Below are 23447 nucleotides of genomic sequence, written 5' to 3'. Positions count from 1 at the left end.
ACCGGCCCTGCCACCACTCTGATGTTAGCCCAGTAAAACTGATTTTGAACTTCTGACCTCCGAAACTGTAAGAGAAGCCATCTGTGTTATTTTAAGACGCTGCATTTGTCTTCCTTAACAGGGCTCACAATGGTGCCTCCCTGTGGGATGGCTGGAAGGTTAAACAAGTTAAAAAATATATGTATGTAAAGATTTTAGACTACTGCTGCCCAATACAATTAAATAAAATATTTGCTATGGCTGGGTGTGGTGGCTCATGCCTGTAATCCCAGCACTTAGGGGGGCCGAGGAGGGTGGATTGCTTGAGGCCAGGAGTTCAAGACCAGCCTGGCCAACATGGTGAAACCCCATCTCTACTAAAAATACAAAAATTAGCCGGGTGTGGTGTCACATTCCTGTAATCCCAGCTACATGGGAGGCTGAGGCAGGAGAATCACTTGAACCCGGAAGGTGGAGGTTGCAGTGAGCTGAGATGTCGCCATCACACTCCAACCTGAGCAACAGAGCCAGACTCTGTCTCAAAACAAAAACAAAACAAAACAAATTCACATCCTCTGTCATGCTGGCCACCTGTCAAGGGCTCGGGCATTGCAGGTGGCCAGCGGCGGTCACACTGCACAGAGCAGATACAGAAGACGCCCACCACTGCAGGCAGTTCCATGACTGGCGCTGACTCTGGCAGTTCCTAGGCCACGGCTACATGCTATGCAAGTGACACCCATGAAAGCTTTGCCCCCAGAGCCCAGCACAGACCTTGTCACAAAGTAGCTATCCAATAATTATTTATTGAAAGAAATGACGGGATGAATCCCAGACTCTGGTGTAAGCCACCCCCTCACACACACACCCCTCCCCTGACTCTCAAAAACCATAGCCTGCCACAGCAGATTTGCTAAAAAGCAAAGGCAATAATAACCCTGGGGTCCGTCCAACTCATGCCCTGTACCCAGGCCCTAGGAGAGCAAGGGCTTAGTAGGTATCTTCAGGGTCAGAGCCTGAGTCCTCGCCTTGCTGGTTCTGAATCTGACTTTGCTTCCGGTACAAACAGGCCACCTGCGGAGAGAGGGTGGGACGGGGTGGTCAGAAGCTCGCTGGCTGCCCCCACCTCCACAAGGTTCCAGAGAGGCCACCACGCTAAAAAGCTGGTAGGGCCAAGCAGCTGGGCGGCCCACCTGCTTCCCAGGGCCTCACCTGGGCGGCCCACCCTGCTTCCCAGGGCCTCACCTGGGCACTGGTGGTGGCCTGCTCCGGCTGCTTGTCTTCACGGACTCGAATAAACCGAGGGAAGCGAAGGGAGATCCCCTTGTCACTATCCACCTGCGGAAGCGGGATGGAGACTCCTGTGGTCCAGCCCCAGCGACTCCCTGCTCAGTCTCCTCCCTCCTTCACTCTGGACTGCTTCCTGATCCACATGAGGGGGCCGAACGATGGGTTGTCATAAGGATTAAACAAGTTGACAAAGTGCTTGGAACCATACCCAGGGCACAGTAAGTGCTTAAGAAATGCCGCCTGTTGGCCAGGTGTGGTGGCTCACGCCTGTAATCCCAGCACTTTGGGAGGCCGAGGCGGGCAGATCACGAGGTCAGGAGATCGAGACCATCCTGGCTAACATGGTGAAACCCCGTCTCTACTAAAAATACAAAAAGAAATTAGCCAGGTGTGGTGGCAGGTGCCTGTAGTCCCAGCTACTCAGGAGGCTGAGGCAGGAGAATGGTGTGAACCCGGGAGGTGGCGCTTGCAGTGAGTCAAGATCATGCCACTGCACTCCAGCCAGCGTGACAGAGTGAGACTCCATCTCAAAAAAAAAAAAAAAAAAGAAATGCCTCCTACTACAGCCGTTACGATGATGACGATGATTCAGGTTAAAGGCTGAACTATGGGGCCAGGGCATGGGTTCTAGAACCTGACTGTGGGGTTCCAATCCGAGCTCTCAACTCTCAGGAGCCACGTGATCCAGGGGCAGTTACTCAAGCTCTCTAGGGCTCTACATCCTCACCTGTAAAATGGAGATGTTTGTGTCACTATGTCTTAGGGATTTTGAGAGGATTAAATGAGTGTCTATGAGTGACACACTGATGACCACACAGCGCCCGCTGCATAGCAAGGGCCGGATACACACCGGCTCCTGTCCCTTGTCACTAAGGGTCCCTGGCTCTCTAACGTGCAGCATGGTAAAAAAATTTTTAAACATTAGATCAAAAATGTAAGTTCCAATCCCAGCACTTTGGGAGGCCGAGGTGGGCGGATCACTTGAGGCCAGGTGTTTGTGACCAGCCTAGCCAACATGGTGAAACCCCGTCTCTACAAACAATACAAAAATTAGCCAGGTGTGGTGGTGCACACCTGCAGTCCCAGCTACTCAGGAGGCTGAGGTTGGAGGCCCACCTGGGCCCAGGAGGTTGAGGCTGCAGTGAGCCACAATCGTATCACTGAATTCCAACCTGGAAAACAAAGACCGAGTCTCAAAAAAAAAAAAAAAAAGAGTTCTTTAAAAGTGGAAGTCTGCTCCTCAACAGAAAAGTATGTGCTAGCTTGGTTTTGAAGGATAAGGAGAAACTGAAAATATATCTAATTAAAATTATTTATTTATATATTTTTTGAGGCAGTGTCTCACTATGTTGCCCAGGCTGGTCTTGAACTCCTGGCCTCAAGCAATCTTCCCACCTTGGCCTCCCAAAGTGCTGGGATTACAGGTGTGAGCCACTGCACCCAACCTCATTTTAACTTTGAGATGTGCTGTTCTTTGGAAGGAGACACTGGGAGCTTTCCTAGTGCTGGCCACAGGCTGGTGCTCTTCCCCAGTTTACAACAGTGCCTCAGTGAGTGCTGAAGACTGAAGCACTAAAGAGAGAAATTAGCCAAGGCATTCTAAAACCTGATAGCATGAAAATGAATTATGGTTGAGGAAGAAACTGCAGCAAAGTAAATGGTGAGCAGGAAGGGAACTAAGCCTTTGCTTAAAAGAACTGAGTTTCTGAAAATGATTTCACAGCTGCAGATGAGATTATGATACTGAAGGGAGCAATGTCACTGTTTTCTTACTACTCCTGGTGCATTCTTTTTTTCTTTTTTTTTTTTTTGAGACGAAGTCTTGCTGTGTCGCCCAGGCTAGAGTGCAGTGGCGTGATCTCGGCTCACTGTAACCTCTGCCTGCCGGGTTCACGCGATTCTCCTGCCTCAGTCTCCCCAGTAGCTAGGGCTACAGGCACAGGTCACCATACCCGGCTAATTTTTGTATTTTTTGGTAGAGATGGGGTTTCACCATGTTGGCCAGGCTAGCCTGGAACTCCTGACCTCAAGTGATCTGCCTGCCTTGGTCTCCCAAAGTGCTAGGATTACAGGCACGAGCCCCCGTGCCTGGCCCATTTTTAAAGAAAAAATGTTTTGACCTTTTTATCTGACACTCAAATAAAATGCAAGCTCATCTTCCTGATCCTTACCTGGAAGAGCAGACATGAGCCAAGGTCCCCTCTCTACTCTGCTCTCCGTGTGCCCGCCCAGAATCCCACACAGGGCCACGCCCAGGTCCTCTGCCACTCACCAGGCCCCGTGCAGCAGGGTAGATGGGGGAGAGGGAGAGGTCAGCGCACTTCACCTCCCACACAGCGCTGGGGTCCAGCCAGTGGTCGGGAGTCACAGCGCCATCTATCCGCACGTAAGGGCGTGGGCTGGGCAGCACCAGGGCCTGCAGTGAGCAGAAGAAGAGAGGAACGGAGGGTCTGGAATCTCAAAGTCAAGGCCAAGCATTGGAGGGCTGGGGAGAGGGAGGAAGGGAAAAAAAGACACCCCCTTGAAGTAAACAGAAATAGAAATAGAAACAGAAAGTGTAGGAAGGGAACAGAAACAGACACCCCCTTGAAGTAAACAGAAATAAAAATAGAAAGTGAAAGAAGGGAAAAGAAACAAGACACCCCCTTGAAGTAAAAAGCTGGGAAAGGTGGGAGTTGGGAGGAATGGGAGATGGAAAGAAATGAAAGGCCCTGGGGGCTGAGGCAGGACATTAAAGACAAAAAGAGGCAGAGAAAGGGCCAGAGACCTGAAGGAGACAGAGACACAGTGGGACGGGGACAGAGATGTAGAGAGAGGGAGCAACGGAGAGAGAGAACCAAAGAGTGGGACAGAGATGGTGTCAGGGACTGTGTGTCCCCACCCACATCTCGTCTTGAATCATAGCTCCCATAAGCCCCATGTGTCATGGAGGGACCTGGTGGGAGGTAACTGAACGATGGGGGCAGGTTTTTCCTGTGCTGTTCTCGTGATAGTGAGGAAGTCTCACAAGATCTGACGGCTTTATAAAGGGCAGTTCCCCTGCACACGCTCTCTTGCCTGGCGCCATGTAAGACGTGCCTTTGCTCCTCCTTCACCTTCCACCATGACTGTGAGGCCTCCCCAGCCATGTGGAACTGTGAGTCCAGGAAACCTCTCTTTATAAATGACCCAGTTTTTTTTTTTTTTTTGAGACAGAGTCTCACTCTGTTGCCCAGGCTGGAGTACAATGGCATGATTTCAGCTCACTGCAACATCTGCCTCCCAGGTTCAAGCAAGTCTCCTGCCTCAGCCTCCTGAGTAGCTGGGATTACAGGCATGTGCCACCACATCCAGGTAATTTTTGTATTTTTAGTAGAGAAGGGGTTTCACCATGTTGGTCAGACTGGTCTCGAACTCTTGACCTCAAGTGACCCACCCACCTTGGCCTCCCAAAGTGCTAGGATTACAGGCGTGAGCCACTGCACCCGGCAAGTCTTGGGTTATTTCTTCATAGCAGTATGAGTATGAAAATAAACTAATACAGATCCAGTAGGACAGACACGCATGCCTGAAATGCCTGTGACCATGACAACATACATTCACACTGATCAGGGCTCACAGGCACTTCACAAGCAGCAGCTATGGCACCTGCTGTGTCCTGTGGCTAACCCCTGGTGTGAATGAGGCACAGGGCTTGGGGAGGCGAGGCTCCTTAAGCAGGGTCACCAGCTAGTAGCCGGCAGTGCTGAGACATGAACCTGGAGATGCTGGACTCCAAAGCCAGCTTCACTGCCTGCTGCCCTCCTGCCCACACCTGGAGTCCCAAGATGGTGGAAGCCAAGAGCCCTGCACGGAAGGACTGTGCTGTCAGGGGCAGAGGGGAGAGGGGTGGAGGCTGAGGCGCGGCCGCCATGGCTCACCTTGAGGCTCTGGTGATGCTCCTCCAGCTCCTCGTCGCTGAAGCCAGTTCCAAGCTGCAGGGAAGAAGCGGGAGGTCAGAGGCTCAGCCGGCCACGGGCCCAGCACTTGCTCCTGCCATCTAAAGCTGTGTACACTCGTGGCCCCCACCCCCTTCTGGTCTACGCAGTATCCACAGAAAACCAGGGAAGTAGGGAGCTGGGGGTGTGGAGCATCCAGCCAGAGACTCCCGAGTGGGAATGCTCTCCCAGCAGGCCTGCCATGAACCACTCCCTGTCTTCCGCTTTATGGAGAAACTCTTGCTGCTTCCACTGTCTCCCTGGCCCCAGGAAGTCACTCCCTTATGCCCACCCACATCCTCACTGCCCAGTAACTGGCTGTCCTCACTTCCAGTTTTTTTTTTTTTTTTTTTTTTGAGACAGAGTCTAGCTCTATCACCCAGGCTGGAGTGCAGTGATGCAATCTTGGCTCACTGCAACCTCCACCTCCTGGGCTCAAGCAATCTTCCTGCCTCAGCCTCCCAAGTAGCTGGGACCACAGGCTTGCGCCACCACACCTGGCTAATTTTTTAAAAAAGTTTTTGTAGAGGTGGGGTCTCGCTATGTCACCCAGGCTTGTCTCCAACTCCTGGGCTCAAGTGATCCTCCCGCCTCAGTCTCCCAAAGTGCTGGGATTACAGGCGTGAGTGGCCATGCCCGGCCCGTCTCCAATGTGAACACTGCCAAGAGCTTCCTTCACCTACCAAAACAGGAAAGGCTAAAAATTAGCAGTAATGCTCGATGCTGGCAGATACGCAGCAAGTGGGCAATAATGACCGACATAAACGTCACCTGGAAAGCCCCTTTTGCATTGAGAATCTTAAGGATTTTTTTGCCTTTTGTCCTGACAATAGCTCGTTTAAAAATCTATTCTAAATAATGCAAAATGGTGACAATGTAGACTGGTGGCCAAAATATTTGTGAATTATAAAAATCACTTCTGTCGCTGATCATTTAGGTTAATGGACACTAAGTAATCACGTTACCCATAAGAACAAAGCTGGCAACAACTTCCCCACACAGCCACAGGGAGCTGGTTCAGGACACTGGCACATAGCCCTTGAAAATTCTTGTGCAGGCATTCAAGTCCTGTTGCCATATTGATTAAGGGCATATATAACATTGAAAATAAAGTACTTCCAGGGTAAAAAGGCAGAAAAGAAAATTACTCATAGAGAAGGATAACAACTTTGCGAAAATGTAAATAAAACATTCCCTCAAATGTCACTACTGCATGTCCCTGGGCAGTGGGATTCTAGGTGATATTTTGTTCTGTTTCTGTGGTAAAAGACCCAAATTTGTTGGAGAGGGGAATATAGGAAATACATAAGAAAATCTAGTCCAAAATGCGCACAGCTTTAAGAAAATCTTTAACTTGAAAAAAAAAAAATCAATTCACATTTCCCAGAATTCTTTGCAGCTGGGGGTGAGCCATGGAGCAAAGTGATGAGCAACAGAACTTGAGCAGAAGGTGTTCATTGGCTGAGGCTGACTCAGGGTCCAACCCCCTTTGCTCTTTCCTGGTGTGTGGAGCAGCCATGGCCATGAGGGCTGGAACTCCTGCAGCCACATTGTGATGATGAGGCCAGAGGCACATGCCAAAAAAAAAAATGTGGGGAGAGACAGGAGGAACCTGAATCCCTAATGGCATCAGATTGCCCCTCCACACTTCTCATTTCATAAGAAAAAAATCCTTTTCTTATGTGAGCCACCACTATTTGTAGCTAATCTCAATCTCTCACTGACACACATTCCTAACACCTTTCTATCCCAGCCTGTTTGTCTATATGAAGCAAGAGTTGCTTATAGAACCAGAAAAAGTAAATAAAAACTGGGGAGAACGGATCCTTCACGGGGGGATGTGAGTGCCCCTCGGTCTGGGTTGTGCAATAGGAAGTCCCCCGGGAGTCTAATCTCCTTCCCTCCTGCTTCTGCCGTCAGCCCCAGTCCCCCAGGACCTTGCATATGGCCTGCAGCTCCTCACTGTCCTCGTCATAGGAGGCCAGCAGGAAGCCCCCGTACCGGCCGGCCCGCTTCCCCCGGCCCAGGTAGGCGCCGATCACCACCAGGTCCAGGGTGTCACCCACGCCATCAAGGTAGTCCTTCTTCAGCTGGGAAAAGGGGAGGCAAGAGATGAGAAGGGGGAGCGTCCAAGGCGGGGACCTCACTGCTGGGGAGGGGCTCCTCAGTGGACTGAGGAGGGACTGGAGGCAAGTCTGAAGGGAACTTCCAGAAGGAACCCCAAGGATGGCCCCTGGGAAGAGACTGGACATAGGAAGGGCTTCTAGGTTTACATAAGAACAAATGGGGCCCGGCGCCGTGGCTCACGCCTATAATCCCAGCACTTTGGGAGGCCGAGGCGGGCAGATCACCTGAGGTCGGGAGTTCAAGACCAGCTTGACCAACATGGAGAAACCCCGTCTCTACTAAAAATACAAAATTAGCTGGGCATGGTGGCGTGTGCCTGTAATCCCAGCTACTCAGGAGGCTGAGGTAGGAGAATTGCTTGAAGCCGGGAGGTGGGAGGTGGAGGTTGCAGTGAGCTGAGATCGTGCCATTGCACTCCAGCCTGGGCAATGAGAGCGAAACTCCGTCTCAAAATAAATAAATAAATAAGAACAAATGGGAAATGCAGGTGGGATTGACGGGACCTCAGGAGTCAGCCTTGACACCCTCTTTCCCTCAGTACAGAGACGTGGCCAACTCACTCCGGCCACACCTCCAAAGGGAGAGCATTTTCTCATTCATTCAGACACGTTCACTAAGTGCTAACCATGTGCCAGGCAGAAGTTCAGCCTTGGGGGCACAACAGTGCTATTTCCTGAGACAGGAAAGGTCTGTGCTGGAGGGAAACCAGCCACAGACAGACATAAGCACACAGGAAGAGCTGGTCAGCAGGCCTGGCCGGCTCAGCGCCACAATGCCTCCCGTTCCGGTCTCCTTGTCCACCCCTCACTGCCCCTCTCCACTCAAACATCCATCAACTCCTACTAATGACAGGCTCCTGCTTGCTGGCCCTCATCACACCCACCCTCCGCTGGAGGGGAAACCCCAGGAGCTTTGCACAATGACAACCTGACTGTGGTGACTCCCGGCACGGAACCCCCACTGACTTCCTGAAACCCTCAAGAGGCAGATCCAGCTTTATCTCACAGTGGCTCCAGGTGCTGCGTCATCTGGGTGGGGCCTGCTCCCCACTCTGAGCTCACCTTGCGCCTCGTCTGCCCTTGCTCCCTGCACACGCAGAGCCTGCTCCTCCCTCAGGGTCTCTGCACCGGGGGTTCTCCTCCCTAGTGCTCTGTCCCTCACCTTGGGGAAGGCTCTTCCTGATCATCCAGGGCACTCCCAGCCCCTCCTCGCTGGCCGGGAGCTGACTTGCTTTTCTTCATGGCGCCCACTCCTGCCTGCCTTTCTCTTATTCATGTCCTGGCTGAATTCCTGCTCAAGAGCCTGGCCCGACACGGGCGGCAGGCTCAGGAGAGAGAAACCTCATCTACGCTGCACCTCGTGGCATCTGCAGTGCTCAGGCTGGGGCCGTTCTCAATCAGAACTCGTGAGCCAGGGCTTGCAGCAGGGAGAAGGTCTGAATTCAGCTGCAGCAGGGGGCTGGGGTAGGATTGTGAAAAGGGGCCCTGAGCTCAGACAGGGTACACAGTGGAGACTTCAAATCCACTGCCCAGCTGGGACAGACCTCCAGACCTGGGGCGGCGAAGGCCCGGTTGGGGGTCGGGAATCACCTTGAGCCAGTTGTGTGATCTCTTGGCGATCTCGTAGGTGGCATCAACATCCAGGGTCTTTACCATCAGCCCCTCGCAGGAGTCTGAGAGAGACACAGAAACGTGGTCCTTGGGAAACCCTGGCTCACAAGTGCCAGAGCAGGCAGGATTCTGGTCAAACGATCCAGGATTGGGGACAGGCTGGGAGGCCGGGGTCAGCGCAAGCTGCAGACCTCGGGAGAGAAGGGTGAGCACCCTCACCTTTCACCGACTGCTCCAGGAACTCAGCGATCTGCTCGACGTCCTTTGTGTCCAGGGAGGTAGCGAAGACAAACTCGCCCTCCGTCTCCACAAAGTTCTCCCGGAGCAGCTGCCGGCGCCGGGAAAGGGGCTCACGTACCAGGGACTGCAGGGCCGGGGTGGAGAAGAGAGATGAGACATCTTTGTGAAAATAAAGACAATAAGCCCTAAATGTGAGGCGAACAGGACATGTGCGGGTCACAGCTAGTGACAGGGTCCGTGGAAAGCCTTGAGAGGGAAGAACCCCGATGTCAGAAGGATTCCGAGAGCTTAAAGCACGGGGCTAGTCACTGGCAAGAGGGCCCGACACCATTTAGAATCGGTGACTTCAGGAGCATCAGACGGGGGGCTGCAGCCTCACTGGAGCTTGAATTAACACTTTATGGGCATCTCATCAGTTTGTTTTTTTTGAGACGGAATCTCGCTCTGTCGCCCAGGCTGGAGTGCAGTGGTGCGATCTTGGCTCACTGCAGCCTCCGCCCTCCTGAATTCAAGCGACTCTCTTGCGTCGGCCTCCCGAGTAGCTGGGACTACAGGTGTGCGTCACAAGCGATCCACCCACCTCAGCCTCCCAAAGTGCTGGGATTACAGGCGTGAGCCACTGCACCCAGCCTCATCCCCAAGATAATTTAAAAAAAGTCCTCCTTTCCTTAGAATTCCAAAAGTTTTCACTGAGTTCTTCCAGTACCTTTGCAGTTTTGTGTTTTGCTTTGAAATCAGTTCCAGCTGGACCTTGCAAGAGTGTGTGTCAGAGAGGAAGGGGGTGATCTGAATGTTTTTAAACAAAGGACAAGGCAGTTGTCTCCACATATCAACACTAACTAATCGTCATGTGGCTTTGAATTGCTTTTCTCTTTTGTTCAATCGGTTCCCATCCACGCGCAGTGTTTCTGGTCTGCCCTTTGCCCAGGGCTTCTGTGTGTTGATGTTAAACTACCTTCACCGCTTGCCCTCCAGGGAGACATCCACGTGTTTTCCGTCGACAGTTTTTTTCTGTTGTAAAATTGTGCTCATGAACATTTTGTATGAAAAGATGAGAGAGAGGAGCCACAAGGGTTAAGCAGGTACAATTTACCTACGGTCAGACCATTTCAGGTTTACATCCCAGCCACACACTTCCTAGCTGGTGACTTCAGGCAAGCATTTACCTCTGTGCACCTCAGAGCTCCCATCTGTAAAATGCAGCGATACCTACTCAGGGCATGTCTGGGAAGATCAGCTGAGCCCATGCTACCCAGTGTAGCTGCCACCAGCCATGTGTAGCAATTGAGCCCTTGAAATGCAGCAAGTTCAATCTGAGATGTGCTAAGGGCAAAACAGTCATTGGCTTTAGAAGACTTAATCCAAGAAAACAGTGTAAAATTCCATGTTAATAATTTGTTATATTCATCACACATTGAAAGGATAATATCTTAGACATTGGATTAAAGAAAATATGATTTTATCTGTTTCTTCTTACCTTTTAATATGGCTACTAGAAGCTCTAAAATTAGAAATGTAGGCTACTGCGGTGGCTCATGCCTGTAATCTCAGTGCTTTGGGAGGCGGAGGTGGGTGGATCACCTGAGGTCAGGAGTTCAACACTAGCCTGGCCAACATGGTGAAACCCCGACTCTACTAAAAATGCACAGATTAGCTGGGTGTGGTGGTGGGTGCCTGTAATCCCAGCTACTTGGGAGGCTGACGCAGGAGAATCACTTGAACGCCAGAGGCGGAGGCTGCAGTGAGCCAAGATCATACCACTGCACTCCAGCCTGGGCGACAGAGTGAGACTGTGTCAAAAAAAAAAAAAAAAAAAAAAAAAAAAAAAAAAAAAATCTTGGGGATGAGGACACATTAAAGAGAAAAAAAATGATATACTTGACTACATAAAAATAGTTCATCCATGTTCAACTGCTACTAATAAAAAAATTTGTAAAAGTACTAGCTCAAACAAGTCCTATACAGCAAAATAGGCCATCAACAAAGTTTAAAGAAGGAGTATTTGAAGGAATGAGAAGAAATATTTGAAATGCTCATGGGAGACAAAGGAACCAACTGAGCAGAGATGATCAAATCCTGCAGAAAACCCACAAAGTATCCAGCGTTTGGAAAGCACCTGATGCTTGATTTTCCTCTCCCCAGACATCACGGGAAACAAAAATCAGACTCCGACTGTCTTCCTACAGTAATTTCATGCAGTGAAACATCAGTTTGCATCATAAAATTGGGGGTTTGGGCACCGAAGGCATCTCTGCATTAGAACCACTACCAGCTCCACCTGTCCCGGCGAAGGACAGATGGGCCTAACAGAGAAAAAACATTTTCAGACCAGGAAGACATGAGTGAGAACCCACCAGACAGGCAGGCAAAAGACACACGTAGGTAAGTCACAGAAGAAATGTACGCGGCCAACAAACCTGAAAAGATGATTGATCAATATTCATTAATAAGACAGAAGTTACCAAGTTATCACAAGATCGTTGTTCATCTACCAGATTATCATCTGGGATGGGCTGGGCGCGGTGGCTCATGCCTGTAAATCCCAGCACTTTGGGAGGCTGAGGAGGGCAGATCACAATGTCAGGAGATCGAGACCATCCTGGCCAACATGGTGAAACACCGTCTCTACTAAAATACAAAAAATTAGCCAGATGTGGTGGTGCATGCCTGTAATCCCAGCTACTCGGGAGGCTGAGGCAGGGGAATCGCTTGAGCCCAGGAGGTAGAGGTTGCAGTGAGCTGAGATCGTGCTGCTGCACACTAGCCTGGGCAACAGAGTGAGACTCCGTCTCAAAAAAAAAAAAAAAAAAATTATCTGGGATGATGATGAGTGCAGCTAATTTTTTTTGAGAGCTTCCATGTACTAGCTACTGAGTTCCACACCCCTATCCCACCGTTTAGCCCTCACCCTAACAGATAAGGCACCTGCCACTCTTAGCTCCTTACTGTAGATCAAGAAACTGACACACAGGCTGAGTTATTCATCTGTAGCCACGCAGCTAGGAAGGTTAGGGCTGGAATATGACGGCATGTGGCCTAGCTCCAGATTCCTGACACCCTAAAGCAAGCCATTATCAAACTGTTGTCTTGAGACCTCTTTACACTCTTAAAAATTACTCAAGGCCAGGAGTGGTGGCTCACGCCTGCAATCCCAGCACTTTAGGAGGCCGAGGTGGGCAGATCACCTGAGGTCAAGAGTTCAAGACCAGCCTGGCCAACATGGTGAAGCCTCATCTCTACTAAAAATACAAAAATTAGCTGGGCCTGGTGGTACACATCTGTAATCCCAGCTACTTGGGAGGCTGAGGCAGGAGAATCGCTTGAACCTGGGAGGAGGCGGTTGTAGTGAGCTGAGATCGCGCCACTGCACTCCAGCCTGGGTGACTAGCAAGACTCTATCTCAAAAAAAAAAAAAAATTATTCAAGACTCACTCCATAGGGCTTGTTCATGTGGGTTACATAATATTATAGTTAGACTATATTAGAAATTTAAAATAAGAAATTAAAAAATAAATCCAATATACTAACCCAAATAAGTTTTTTTTTAATAGACACAAGGTCTTTCTATATTGCCCAGGCTGGTCTTGAACTCCTGGGCTCAAGAGATCCTCCCGCCTCCCAAAGTGCTGGGATTACAGGTGTGAGCCACAGTGCCTGGCTCTAAATAACATATTTTGATGAAACATAACCTATGTTTTGAAAACTTGGTGAGACTAGAGGCATTATTTTACACTTTTGCAAATCCTCTAATGTCTGGCTTAACAGAGGCTGGATTCTCCTGCATGCTTCTGCGACACACCCTTCTGGCTGCAGGACATGAGGAAGATCCACCTCACGCCAATGTGGAGTTGGAAAGAGAGGGACCTCGAAGATGTCCTTGAAAGAATCTTAAGGAACCTCAGGGGTCCTCAGACCACACTTTGAGAGCTCCTGCCCAAGTGTGGCCTCCTGGCCGTGTGAAGTGGCAGAGTCGGAAATGGAAGTCAGATGGGCAGCTGCCAGGCTCACACCCCACCCCATCACCCCTCAGCTGCCCCTGGACAGGAAGCCAGAACTCACCTCTCCATTGAGGTAGATGAGGTCGAAGGCGTACAAACACACCTGCACCTGGATCTCGGACGCATCCACCTCCTGGGTCGGGGCACAACGGAGTTCATGAGTGTAGGATGGTGAGATGGGGCACTGTGCCTGAGGCCGACAGCATTCATCTACCGGTCTCCCTCTCACCCCACCTAACTGGCTGCCCATCTGTGAGGGCGGCCATGCTGCTGGCTCCAGGTGCTGGATCGTAACGGCTGTCAGCTAATTCCAACAACCTCATTCCCCTTCACCAGATATTTGCTCTCCTAGCCCTTTCTGCAGCTAATGGCAGTGACATGGCACAGTTCTGGCCAATGAGATGGAAAAGGGGAAACCTGTGGGGTGCAGGTTGTGGGGGTTTCCAGAACAGATCTTCTTTCATAGTAAAACAACAGAGATGCAGGAAAAGGGCCCTTCCCCTCTTCCTACTTGGGATGCTGGGATGAGAATGTGATGGCTGGAGCTGTGGCAGCCATTCTGCAGAAGGCTGAGAGAACTGCATCCAGACTGACACTCTGCCCTTCTGGGCACTGGGCAGGACCCGCAGCCAGGACTGGGTGAAAGATGAGGAAGTACGGGGCCTTGGCAGGCAGTGGAGCAGGTGATGCTACCTTGCGTTTGCGGGTGGTGAGCACTTGGAATGGCTGGATCTGCTTCTTTTCCCGGTCCCAAGCCACGGCTTCGGTGTCCAGGATGAAGGATGTGACCGATGGGAGTTTAATCTGAAAGTGAAGGGAGAGACCCAGGGCCTGTGAGAGGTGGAGGATGAGATGGAAAGACAAACACGGGGAGATAAATTCCCCTTTCTTTCTGCAGCCCTCAAGATGCACTAACAAAGAGGCATGTGCACACAGATGCTTTTCTCTTATTCCTCACCAAGAGGAGACAGAAACTAATGTTTCTGAGAATGTAATATTTGGTCCCACAAGCTGGAAACCCAGGAGCTCTTGCCATCTCCCTCCTCCTGTCACCCACATTCAGGTCCTCAGTGAACTTGATGATTTCCTAAGCCGTCCACTTCCCACCAACTCCCTGCTCAGCCTCGCCTGCTGGGCTTCCCTGTCCGGCACCGACCCCCTCCAATCCAGCTTCCCCATAGCAGCAAGGGTGACACTGGCAAGCCCCAAATCCGATCACAGCACCTCCCTGCTAAAAACCATCCCCATGATTCCCCAAAGTGGTGGGGACTCTCCTGGGTCAGCCTGGGTTGTCCCTCGCCTCACCTGACCCCCTGAGCCTCTCTTCAGCCCAGCACGTAAGCCTCTCTGTTTCTCAAATAAATGGGCAATGCCTCTTCCACCACTGGGCCTTTGCACATGCCGTTCCCTCTAGAATGCCTGCCCCTGTCCGTCTCCTCCACTGGGAAGCCTTCTTTTCCCTCAAGGGAACACTGTTGCCCAAGCCGGGGGCAGCATTCATGTTGTATCCTGGAGCCAGGTAGCTTCCCTGACACCAAGTCTAAGCCACGCCTGTTTCTTTTTGAGACAGAGTCTAGCTCTGTCGCCCAGGCTGCAGTGCAGTGGCGCGATCTTGGCTCACTGCAACCTCCGCCTCCCAGGCTCAAGCAATTCTCCTGCCTCAGCCTCCCGAGTAGCTGGGATTACAGGCACATGCCACCACACCTGGCTAAGTTTTGTATTTTAGTAGAAACAGGGTTTCACCATGTTGGCCAGGCTGGTCTCGAACTCCTGACCTCAAGTGATCCGCCTGCTTTGGCCTCCTAAAGTGCTGGGATTACAGGCGTGAGCCACCACACCTGGCCTCTTTTCTTTTTTGAGACAGTCTCCCTCTGTTGTCCAGCCTGGCGTGCAGTGGTGCAATCTCCGCTCAGTGCAGCCTCTGCCTCCCAGGTTCAAGTGATTCTCCTGCCTCAGCCTCCCAAGTAGCTGGGACTACAGGAGCATGCCACCACACCCGGCTAATTTTTGTATTTTTAGTTGAGTCAGGGTTTCACCATGTTGGCCAGCCTGGTCTCGAACTCCTAACCTCAAGTGATTCGCCCGCCTTGGCCTCCCAAAGTGCTGGGATTACAGGAGCCACTGCGACCGGCCAGGCCTGTTTGTTACATAGGCTCACAGAATGCTGGTCCTTTCCCGTGGAGCCCGGATCTCCACATGTAGCTACAGAGCCAGCTGCAGGACTCCCTGGTGAAGGTCTGCCTGCTCTGCTGGGCTGTGAGGTCAGTGAGGGCAGAGACCATGGCAGGCCTGCTACACTCCCAGCCTCCAGCACGGGGCCTAGCTCGGAGCAGATGCCCAATAAATACTTGCTGAACGAATGAGCAAAAGCAGCCAGATGCGAGAGACTAGTGCCGCATTATACCACCAACAGGAAGCTCTAGAACAGGTAAAACCAATCTGTGGCGACAAAAAAGCAGACCTGGGGTTGCCTCTGGCGCATGCATGGTGTGGGGCAGAGGAGGGGGCCTTGCTTGGCCAGGGACACAAGGAAATATTTGATTTTCTATTTCTATTTTTTTGAGATGGAGTCTTACTGTCACCCAGGCTGGAGTACAGTGGCCCGATCTCGGCTCACTGCAACCTCCGCCTCCTGGGTTCAAGTTATTCTCCTGCCTCAGCCTCCTGAGTAGCTGGGATTATAGGGGCACCTGTCACCATGCCCAGCTAATTTTTGTATTTTTAGTAGAAACGGGGTTTCACCATGTCAGCCAGGCTGGTCTTGAACTCCTGACCTCAGGTGATCCACCCGCCTCAGCCTCCCAAAGTGCTGGGATTACAGACGTGGGCCACTGCACCCAGCGGAAATATGTTAGAATGATGAGAATGTGGAAATATTTTATACGTTCATTGGGGTGTTGGTTACTTGGGTGTATCAACTTTTCAAAACTCATCAAACAGCATAGTGCACACTGAAAATCACTAACTTTTATGGAAATTACATCTTAAGAAAATCGATTTAAGAAACAGTGCTTGGCACTGAACAGAAGCTCCCCTAACACATGCACTCAACTGTGCCTCTCACCGTCACCGTCTCTAACAGGCAGAAAGCTGGGCACTGTGCCCCCTGCTTTCTTAACTAACTTATTTCCTATTGAATAAGGGGCAGGCAAAGAGAAAGGCTCTTTGATAGGGGACTCCTCGAACAGGCACAAGACCCCTACTGGGTGCAGAGAAGTCCCCAACTCTGGGGCCTGTGAGCCCCAGCCCTGTATGACTGTGAGCTTCTATTTCTGAGGCTTGGGGCCTATCCACGGGCTGGCCCCCTCCAAATTTGTCCTGACTCCTTCTCCACGCATTCCTGGCTGGAGAGGCTGCAGGGTTAGACTCTGCTTTCTGAGGCTTTGTTGCACTAGGGTGGCCACGGAACCCAGTGCTGGACGGTGACTCCCAGCTGGAGTCCACGGCGGGGGAGGGGGTGTGGGTGGGAGGTGTCCAGGAAACTGTTAACTCAAGCTAGAATCCCTTTTCCCTCTTTCTGTCTGGAAGAGTGACATCTGCTTGGGAAACTGTAAGGGGACAAGCATTGGCACTAAAAGCCAGCCAGCCAAGGACTGCAGGGGATAGAGGTAGCGATACGCTGGGTTCAGGGGGACATCAGTGCTCAGCCAAGTCAGTGCTGGGGTGCCCGCCTCTAGATGTGAGAAAAAATCATATCGGCTTATGCCGCACAGGACTGAGTGCTCTGTCATTTGCAGCCAAACGCAATCTGATCTCCTCCCAATAAACCCCACACTGTGCCACACTGGACTAGACGGGCCTCAGGTCTTTGCACCCCTGACCACAGACCCTGGCAGGGTGCAAGTGTGTGGCAGACGCCCACCTTGGGGATGCGGCTGATGATGTCCGGGTACTTCCCAGTGTTGTCTTCCTGATTCCTGCTGAAGATCTTCACCTCCCCGCCTTCCAGGGCGTGGATCTGTCACGATGGGAGAAGGGAGGGGAAATCAGCTGAGTCCCCTCATGTGGCCTCACCTTTCTCTTCTGACCCCACCTGCACTGGTAGAAGGTTCTGGAAGCTCTGGAGGGGAAACTGGTGTGAAGACTTGAGCGAATCATCTTGTCAGTTCCAACAGCACCTCCCAGCCCTGTCTCTGGAAGTCCCTACCACCATTTTCTTGTCATTTCCAACCCCTACACCTCTCACCATGTAAGCATGTGCACCTTGCTGCATGTGGGCGCTGATTTGTTTACATGTCATTATGCTGTAGATCTCATTCTGATTTTTTTTTGTTTGAGGAGGAGTCTCGCCCAGGCTGGAGTGCAGTGGTGCGATCTCTGTTCACTGCAACCTCCACCTCCCGGGTTCAAGAGAGCCTTCCGCCTCAGCCTCCCAAGGAGCTGGGATTACAGGCACCCACCACCATGCCTGGCTAATTTTTGTATTTTTAGTAGAGACAGGGTTTCACCATGTTGGCCAGGCTGGTCTCGAACTTCCGACCTCAGGTTATCTGTCCACCTTAGCCTCCCAAAGTGCTAGGATTACAGGTGTAAGCCACCGCGCCCAGCCTCTATGTCTATTCATTTTAAGACATCTGGTCACAGCCATTGAGCAGGGCTACATATATAGCATCTTATATGTATGTTATTATTTCAAGGAACAGTTGTCAAGAAATCATTGTCACTATCATAAATCATCTTGTGTCTTTTTTCTCAACACTATTTTGGAGATCCATCTGTGATCCTGTGTCTCTTGGATCCACCCTTTTTTTTTTTAAGATGGAGTCTCACTCTATCGTGGAGGCTGTAGTGCAGTGGCGCCATCTCAGCTCACTGCAGCCTCTGCCTCCCGGGTTCAAGCAATTCTCCTGCCTCAGCCTCCCGAGTAGCTGGGACTACAGGCGCCCGCCACCACACTGGCTCATTTTTGTGGTTTTAGTAGAGATGGGGTTTTACCATGTTGGCCGGGCTGGTCTCCTCAGGGGTCCGCTTTCTGTAACTGCCCCGAGCCCTGTGGCTTCCACCCACTTCGCTTGCTTACTTATCCCCAGGTGAGAAGGCCCCACACTTGCCAGGACAGAAGAGACACAACACATTCTTAGAGACTCCAGGACCAAGGACGCCTGAGGTCCTGGATCACACGACACACATGCACGTCACAGCATGAAGGGGTCATTAGGCACCTCCCAGAACAGCTGTTAAAATGACCACACCTCCCTCAGTGGAGCCCACGTTTCATGAGCTCCCACTATCATCGGTCAGGACTCTGGAGGATTGTAGCTTCGGATAAGCTGGTGAGGTAGTTAAGACCACACCCTAGAGGCCAGGCACGATGGTTCATGCCTGTAATCCCAGCACTTTGGGAGGCCACGGTGGGTGGATCATGAGGTCAAGAGATCAAGACCATCCTGGCCAACATGGTGAAACCCCGTCTCTACTAAAAATACAAAAAATTAGCTGGGCATGGTAGCGGGCGCCTGCAGTCCCAGCTACTCGGGAGGCTGAGGCAGGAGAATCACTTGAAGCCAGGAGGCAGAGGTTACAGTGAGCCGAGATCACACCAACGCACTCCAGCCTGGGTGACAGAGTGAGACTCTTGTCTCAAAAAAAAAAAAAAAAAAGAAAAGAAAAAAAGAATGCACTCACTACATGGAGGTGGATGCTGAAGCCCAGAGGGATGAGCAAGGGCTCGGCAGTCTGTGGTGCGGGCCAGCTTGGAGCTCAGGCCTCAGTGACCCCACACTGCTGCTCTTTGACGTTCTCCTGTCTGTGGAAGGGATATGTCCCACTCCCCATACCTGTGCTCTCTGCCCGTCATATTTGTATTCGCAGGTGAAAGCTGCCTCTTCAAAGCGCTTCAGGACCTCGCTGACACCTCGCGTGGGATGGGCCAACATTGGTTTCAGAGGAATCCCTGGGAAGGAGGAGAGTGAGTGAGAGGAGAGGGAAGGCAATGGATTAGAGGGGGAACATGGTGAGGAGAACCGCTAATGGGACCCAGGACCATTCTCCTTTCTTGCTATTCAGGCACGAAGCCTCCCACGTTTTAGAAGGGGACCTAGCCTCCCACTGGGGACTACAGCCCCCGGCCTTCCTTCCAGCTGGGAAAAGCCATGTGATTGGAACCCACGCAGCATGTGCAATGTCTGGCTCACATCCTTGCAAGAATCTGGTTGCCTCCCCTCCCTCCTCTGCGTCCCTCCTCCCACAATTAGAACAGGGAAGTGAGCTACATTTGATCACAGACATTGGGGTGACCTCTGGAGGGCAGAGGGACAGGACACAGGAACCTGGGTCCCTGGGTCATCCCTGGGACACAGCTGCACACCTGTACCTTCCCTGGCCACCTCCCTTGCTCTGTACACTTACGTGTGAGAGAAAGAGATTCTATCTGGCCTGACCCACTGCCTTCTGGCCCATTTTTATTTACTTACTTATTGTCTCACTCTGTCGCCCAGCTGGAGCGCAGTGGCGTGATCATGGCTCACTGCAGCCTGGAACTCCTGGGCTCAAGTGATTCTCCCACCTCAGCCTCCCGAGTAGCTGGGATCACAGGCACATGCCACCACACCCAGCTCCTGTTTATCACAGCAGCATCGCCTACACCCTATCTACTCCACAAGGGGAAATTCCAAGGAGAAAAGCAGTGGGTTTCAGCACCAGGAAGCATTCGGTTTTGGTGGGGGAGAGGACCCTGCAGGTTCTGAGAGGGGTGCCTATGATGGCCACCCTCACGCCGACTCAGGAGGGGGCAGGGCTGCTGCCAGGCTGGTGAGCGCCCCTGGGGCCTGTACCTGGGCTCAGCTTGCAGTGCTCCGGGAGACGTTCCAGGCCGTGCTCCAGCAGCACAGGGATAATTCGGTCCAGGTCAGGAACCTCGCTGGGGTGGGGGGTGAGAACAAGATAGGGGAAGCCTTTCTAGAACTCACACAGTTTGGAAAGAGAGCTCGGCCTGCTCCCAGAAGCCTGGGCTCCTGGATGCCTCTGCCCACCTCAGTCACCACCTGCCGAGCTCCTCTTGCCACCCTGTCTCTGTGCTCTCCCTTGGTGTCACTATCTGTTCCTTTGTCTCCCTTAGTCTGGCCCTGCCCCTGTTCCCTATCTGTCACCACGAGACCAGCGATTCTCTACTCGAGCTACACATGAGACCACTCAAGGATATAGTTTTTTAAAAAAGGTTTTTGGCCAGGCATGGTGGCTCATGCCTACAGGTATGTAATCCCAGCACTTTGGGAGGCTGAGGTGGGTGCATCACTTGAGCCCAGGAGTTCAAGACCAGCCTAGCCAACATGGTGAAATCCCGTCTTTACCAAAAATTCAAAAGTTAGCCAGGGGTGGTAGCACGTGCCTGTAGTCCCAGCTACTCAGGAGACTGAGGCAGGAGAATCACTTGAACCCTGGAGGTGGAAGTTGCAGTGAGCTGAGATTGTGCCGCTGCACTCCAGCCTAGATGACAGGGCGAGACTCCGTCTCAAAAAAAATAAAAATAGACAAATAAATAAAGGTTTTCAAGGCCAGGCTCCACCTACAAAGATTTTGACGTAGCTGGTGTGGGGCAGGCCCAAGGTCAGCAGCTGGTAGAGCCCCACGTGCAGGCAGAGTTGAGCTTGCTGCCCGGGCCCGTTCACCACTGTCTGCTCAGCACCCAGTGGGGGGACCTGGCCCAGACTGGCCCTGGCCCACAGCAGGTGCTCTGAGGGCATCTGTGGAACTGCCATCAGCCCTCCTGCCTCTGACATCCTCTCTGCGGCAGTCATGATCTTGGAGTCACCAGCCCTGGGTCAGCTGCTGGCCTAGGTCCCTCCACATTGCTCTCTGGAGCCCTCGTGACCACTCCACGGATGTCCTCTCCATGACTGTCAAGACCCTTCACCATGTGTCAGTCACCTACTCCTCTCTGGGTCCCTTAAGGCCTTTCTGCACGCACAGCCCTGTCTGGAACTCAGAAACCTCATGTTGCCGGCTGCCCTCCCTTGCTGTCAGCATCTTTCTTTTTTTTAAGACAAAGTCTCACTCTGTTGCCCCGGCTGGAATACAGTGGCGTGATCTCAGCTCACTGCAGCCTCCAACTCCCAGGTTCAAATGATTCTCGTGCCTCAGCCCCCTCAAGTAGCTGGGATTATAGGCTAATTTTTGTAATTTTAGTAGAGACAGGGTTTCACCATGTTGGCCAGGCTGGTCTCAAACTCCTGACCTCAAGTGATCTCCCCGCCCTGGGCTCCCAAGTGCTGGGATTACAGGTGTAAGTCACTGCACCTGGCCGCTGTCAGCGTCTTTCTATACCTCTCCTTGGGGTCACTGACCCTTCACTGTTTGCCTCCTTCCTGATCTTTGTCGCCATCCTTGTGCCAAGCACCAGTCTTGTCTAGATCACCACCTCTGCTCTCAGTCACCCCATGACTGGCATTAGTGATGCCTGTCCATCACTTCACTGGCCCCACTCACTGCTCCTCTGGCTCCACCCCATCCCTGGCACTCTGCCCACAGCCCCTGGCAACTCCACCCACTGCCCAACTCTCACCAGAACGTCTGCTTCAGGATCATGCCTTGCTCCTCCAGCCATGTCTTTCTGGCCTCTGCTGTCTTGCCCTTCCCAGCATCCACCACGGCTGGTGGGAATTCTAAGAAAAGACCCACCAGAGGCTTTGGAAGGCGCCCACATCCTTGGCTACACCAGGGTGCAGTGGGTGGTTTGCTGTATGGCAAGGAATGCAGATGCCACGGCCCAAGACGCTCCCCCCCAGGAGAGAGGAGCCTGGGATGGCAGGGGCCCGCTGGGGAAGGGGTGGGCGTGGGCCTCTGAAAAGGAATGGGGAAGCCTGAGTTAACTCCAACGAGGGATGCAGAGACGGGCCACAGGAGCTCACCTTGGCCCGGGGGCGTGAGGCTCACGGCCTGGGAGAGGGCGGCCAGCACCGACTGCTCTGCCAGCCCAAGGCGCAGCCGTCCACTGAGGGACCTGGGGAGAGAGCAGGACAGGGAAGGGGACTTGTCTGCATCTCCCCGATCTTGCCTCCTCCCTTCTCTGGTCTCCTCGACCTTGACATGTGTACACCCTCTCCTCAAAAACCAGAAGAATCTTCAGAGCCTGGAAGGGACCCCAGACATCACACAGCCCCATGTGACAGATGAGGAAACTAAGGCCAGGCAGTAATGATCCTGCCCACTAGCATGGACTGGGGAGGGGCACAAGTAGGTGCACCAGCACCTCTCATCTCAGCTGCCCTGAGGGGTTGGCGAGGCTTGAGGAGGGTGAGTCAGGGAGACAACTGAGCCTGGCGCCTGCCCCAGTGACTGTGATGGTCAGGACCCCAGCATGGTCCTTGCTTTGAGCCAGTGGCAGGAGGCAAGTGGCTTAGTCTGCCTCCCCGTGTCTCCGTTTCCCCTTCTATAAACGGGAGGTGAGGGTAACAAGACCAATCTCAGAGTTGCTGGTAGGAACTGATGAGATAAGGCACATGGCACAGGGCAGGGCACCCAAGAAATGCTCCATGATGTGAGCTGTCAATGGATTTGCTCTCACTGTCATGGCAAACAAACCCTGGCTTCCTGCTGCAGGGCCTGCGCCCAGGCCAAGGCAGACCTCACTAATCAATCACAGCATGATTCACCCACAGGGGCCCAGGGGCCTTCTCTAGACAGCACTACCAAGGGACAGAAGCTGGCCTGTGAAAGGAAACGGTGTCCCTTCCTACTCTTCAGGGGCTGGGCCTCCTGCTCATGCTTTTCTCATCCAAGGATGGTCAGGGCATTTGTGATGATTCCAGCTGCCAGTCCCTCCCTCCTTTCACCTCCGAGCCTGCAGTCCCCCTCTGTAGCCTCACAGGCCCACATGCTTACCTGGCGATGAACCGGGCTTCTGAGTGGCGGCAGGCCACAAAGAGGCCTTTGATGATGTCTATCTTCTTGGCTGTGGACTGGAGAGTCAGGGGAAGAGCCGTCAGTGCCTGGTGAAGGCAGGGACCACACCTCCACCCCACCAGCGACGCTACTGCCCCACATTTTGGAATACCTGCCCTCCTTCCTTCACCCCATCTCCACATCCCAGCTCCCATGGCTGCCTGCTCTTAGTGCAGTAAGAACGAGCTAGCTCTCCTCCTTGCCTCCCTCTCCCTTTATCCAGGAAGTATTTACTGAGTCCTGTCATGTGGCAGCCATGGCATTAGGTCTGCTAGACTCTGGAGAGGAGAATCCCCTAGGCTTGGGTGCAGGAAGGAGGAGAGGAAGCTGTGCACCCCACGAGAAGGACTGATGCGACCCAGCCGATG

General features: G+C 52.5%; 1 protein-coding gene across 1 annotated transcript in view; it reads right to left on the bottom strand.

Annotated features, from left to right (window-relative positions):
* Nucleotides 1-759: 759 nt before the first annotated feature.
* The window catches only part of LIG1 (DNA ligase 1), a 55976-nt gene continuing 33288 nt past the window's right edge, over nt 760-23447 (bottom strand). The window contains exons 14-28 of the mRNA XM_032169309.2: nt 23020-23096; nt 22047-22138; nt 21701-21800; nt 19974-20059; nt 18978-19093; nt 17063-17158; nt 13894-14004; nt 13262-13333; nt 9182-9326; nt 8942-9024; nt 7163-7315; nt 5169-5222; nt 3542-3685; nt 1225-1317; nt 760-1053 (exon numbers count right to left, since the gene is read on the bottom strand). Of these exons, the coding sequence (XP_032025200.1) occupies nt 970-1053; nt 1225-1317; nt 3542-3685; nt 5169-5222; nt 7163-7315; nt 8942-9024; nt 9182-9326; nt 13262-13333; nt 13894-14004; nt 17063-17158; nt 18978-19093; nt 19974-20059; nt 21701-21800; nt 22047-22138; nt 23020-23096 (1506 nt within the window). The 3' untranslated portion in view covers nt 760-969. The remainder of the gene's footprint in view (nt 1054-1224; nt 1318-3541; nt 3686-5168; nt 5223-7162; nt 7316-8941; nt 9025-9181; nt 9327-13261; nt 13334-13893; nt 14005-17062; nt 17159-18977; nt 19094-19973; nt 20060-21700; nt 21801-22046; nt 22139-23019; nt 23097-23447) is intronic.

Source organism: Hylobates moloch, unplaced genomic scaffold (genome assembly GCF_009828535.3).
Source record: "Hylobates moloch isolate HMO894 unplaced genomic scaffold, HMol_V3 SCAFFOLD_12, whole genome shotgun sequence".
Classification (NCBI taxonomy): domain Eukaryota; kingdom Metazoa; phylum Chordata; class Mammalia; order Primates; family Hylobatidae; genus Hylobates; species Hylobates moloch.
Note: the sequence above shows the minus strand (reverse complement) of the source record. Positions and strands in the feature narration are given on the sequence as shown.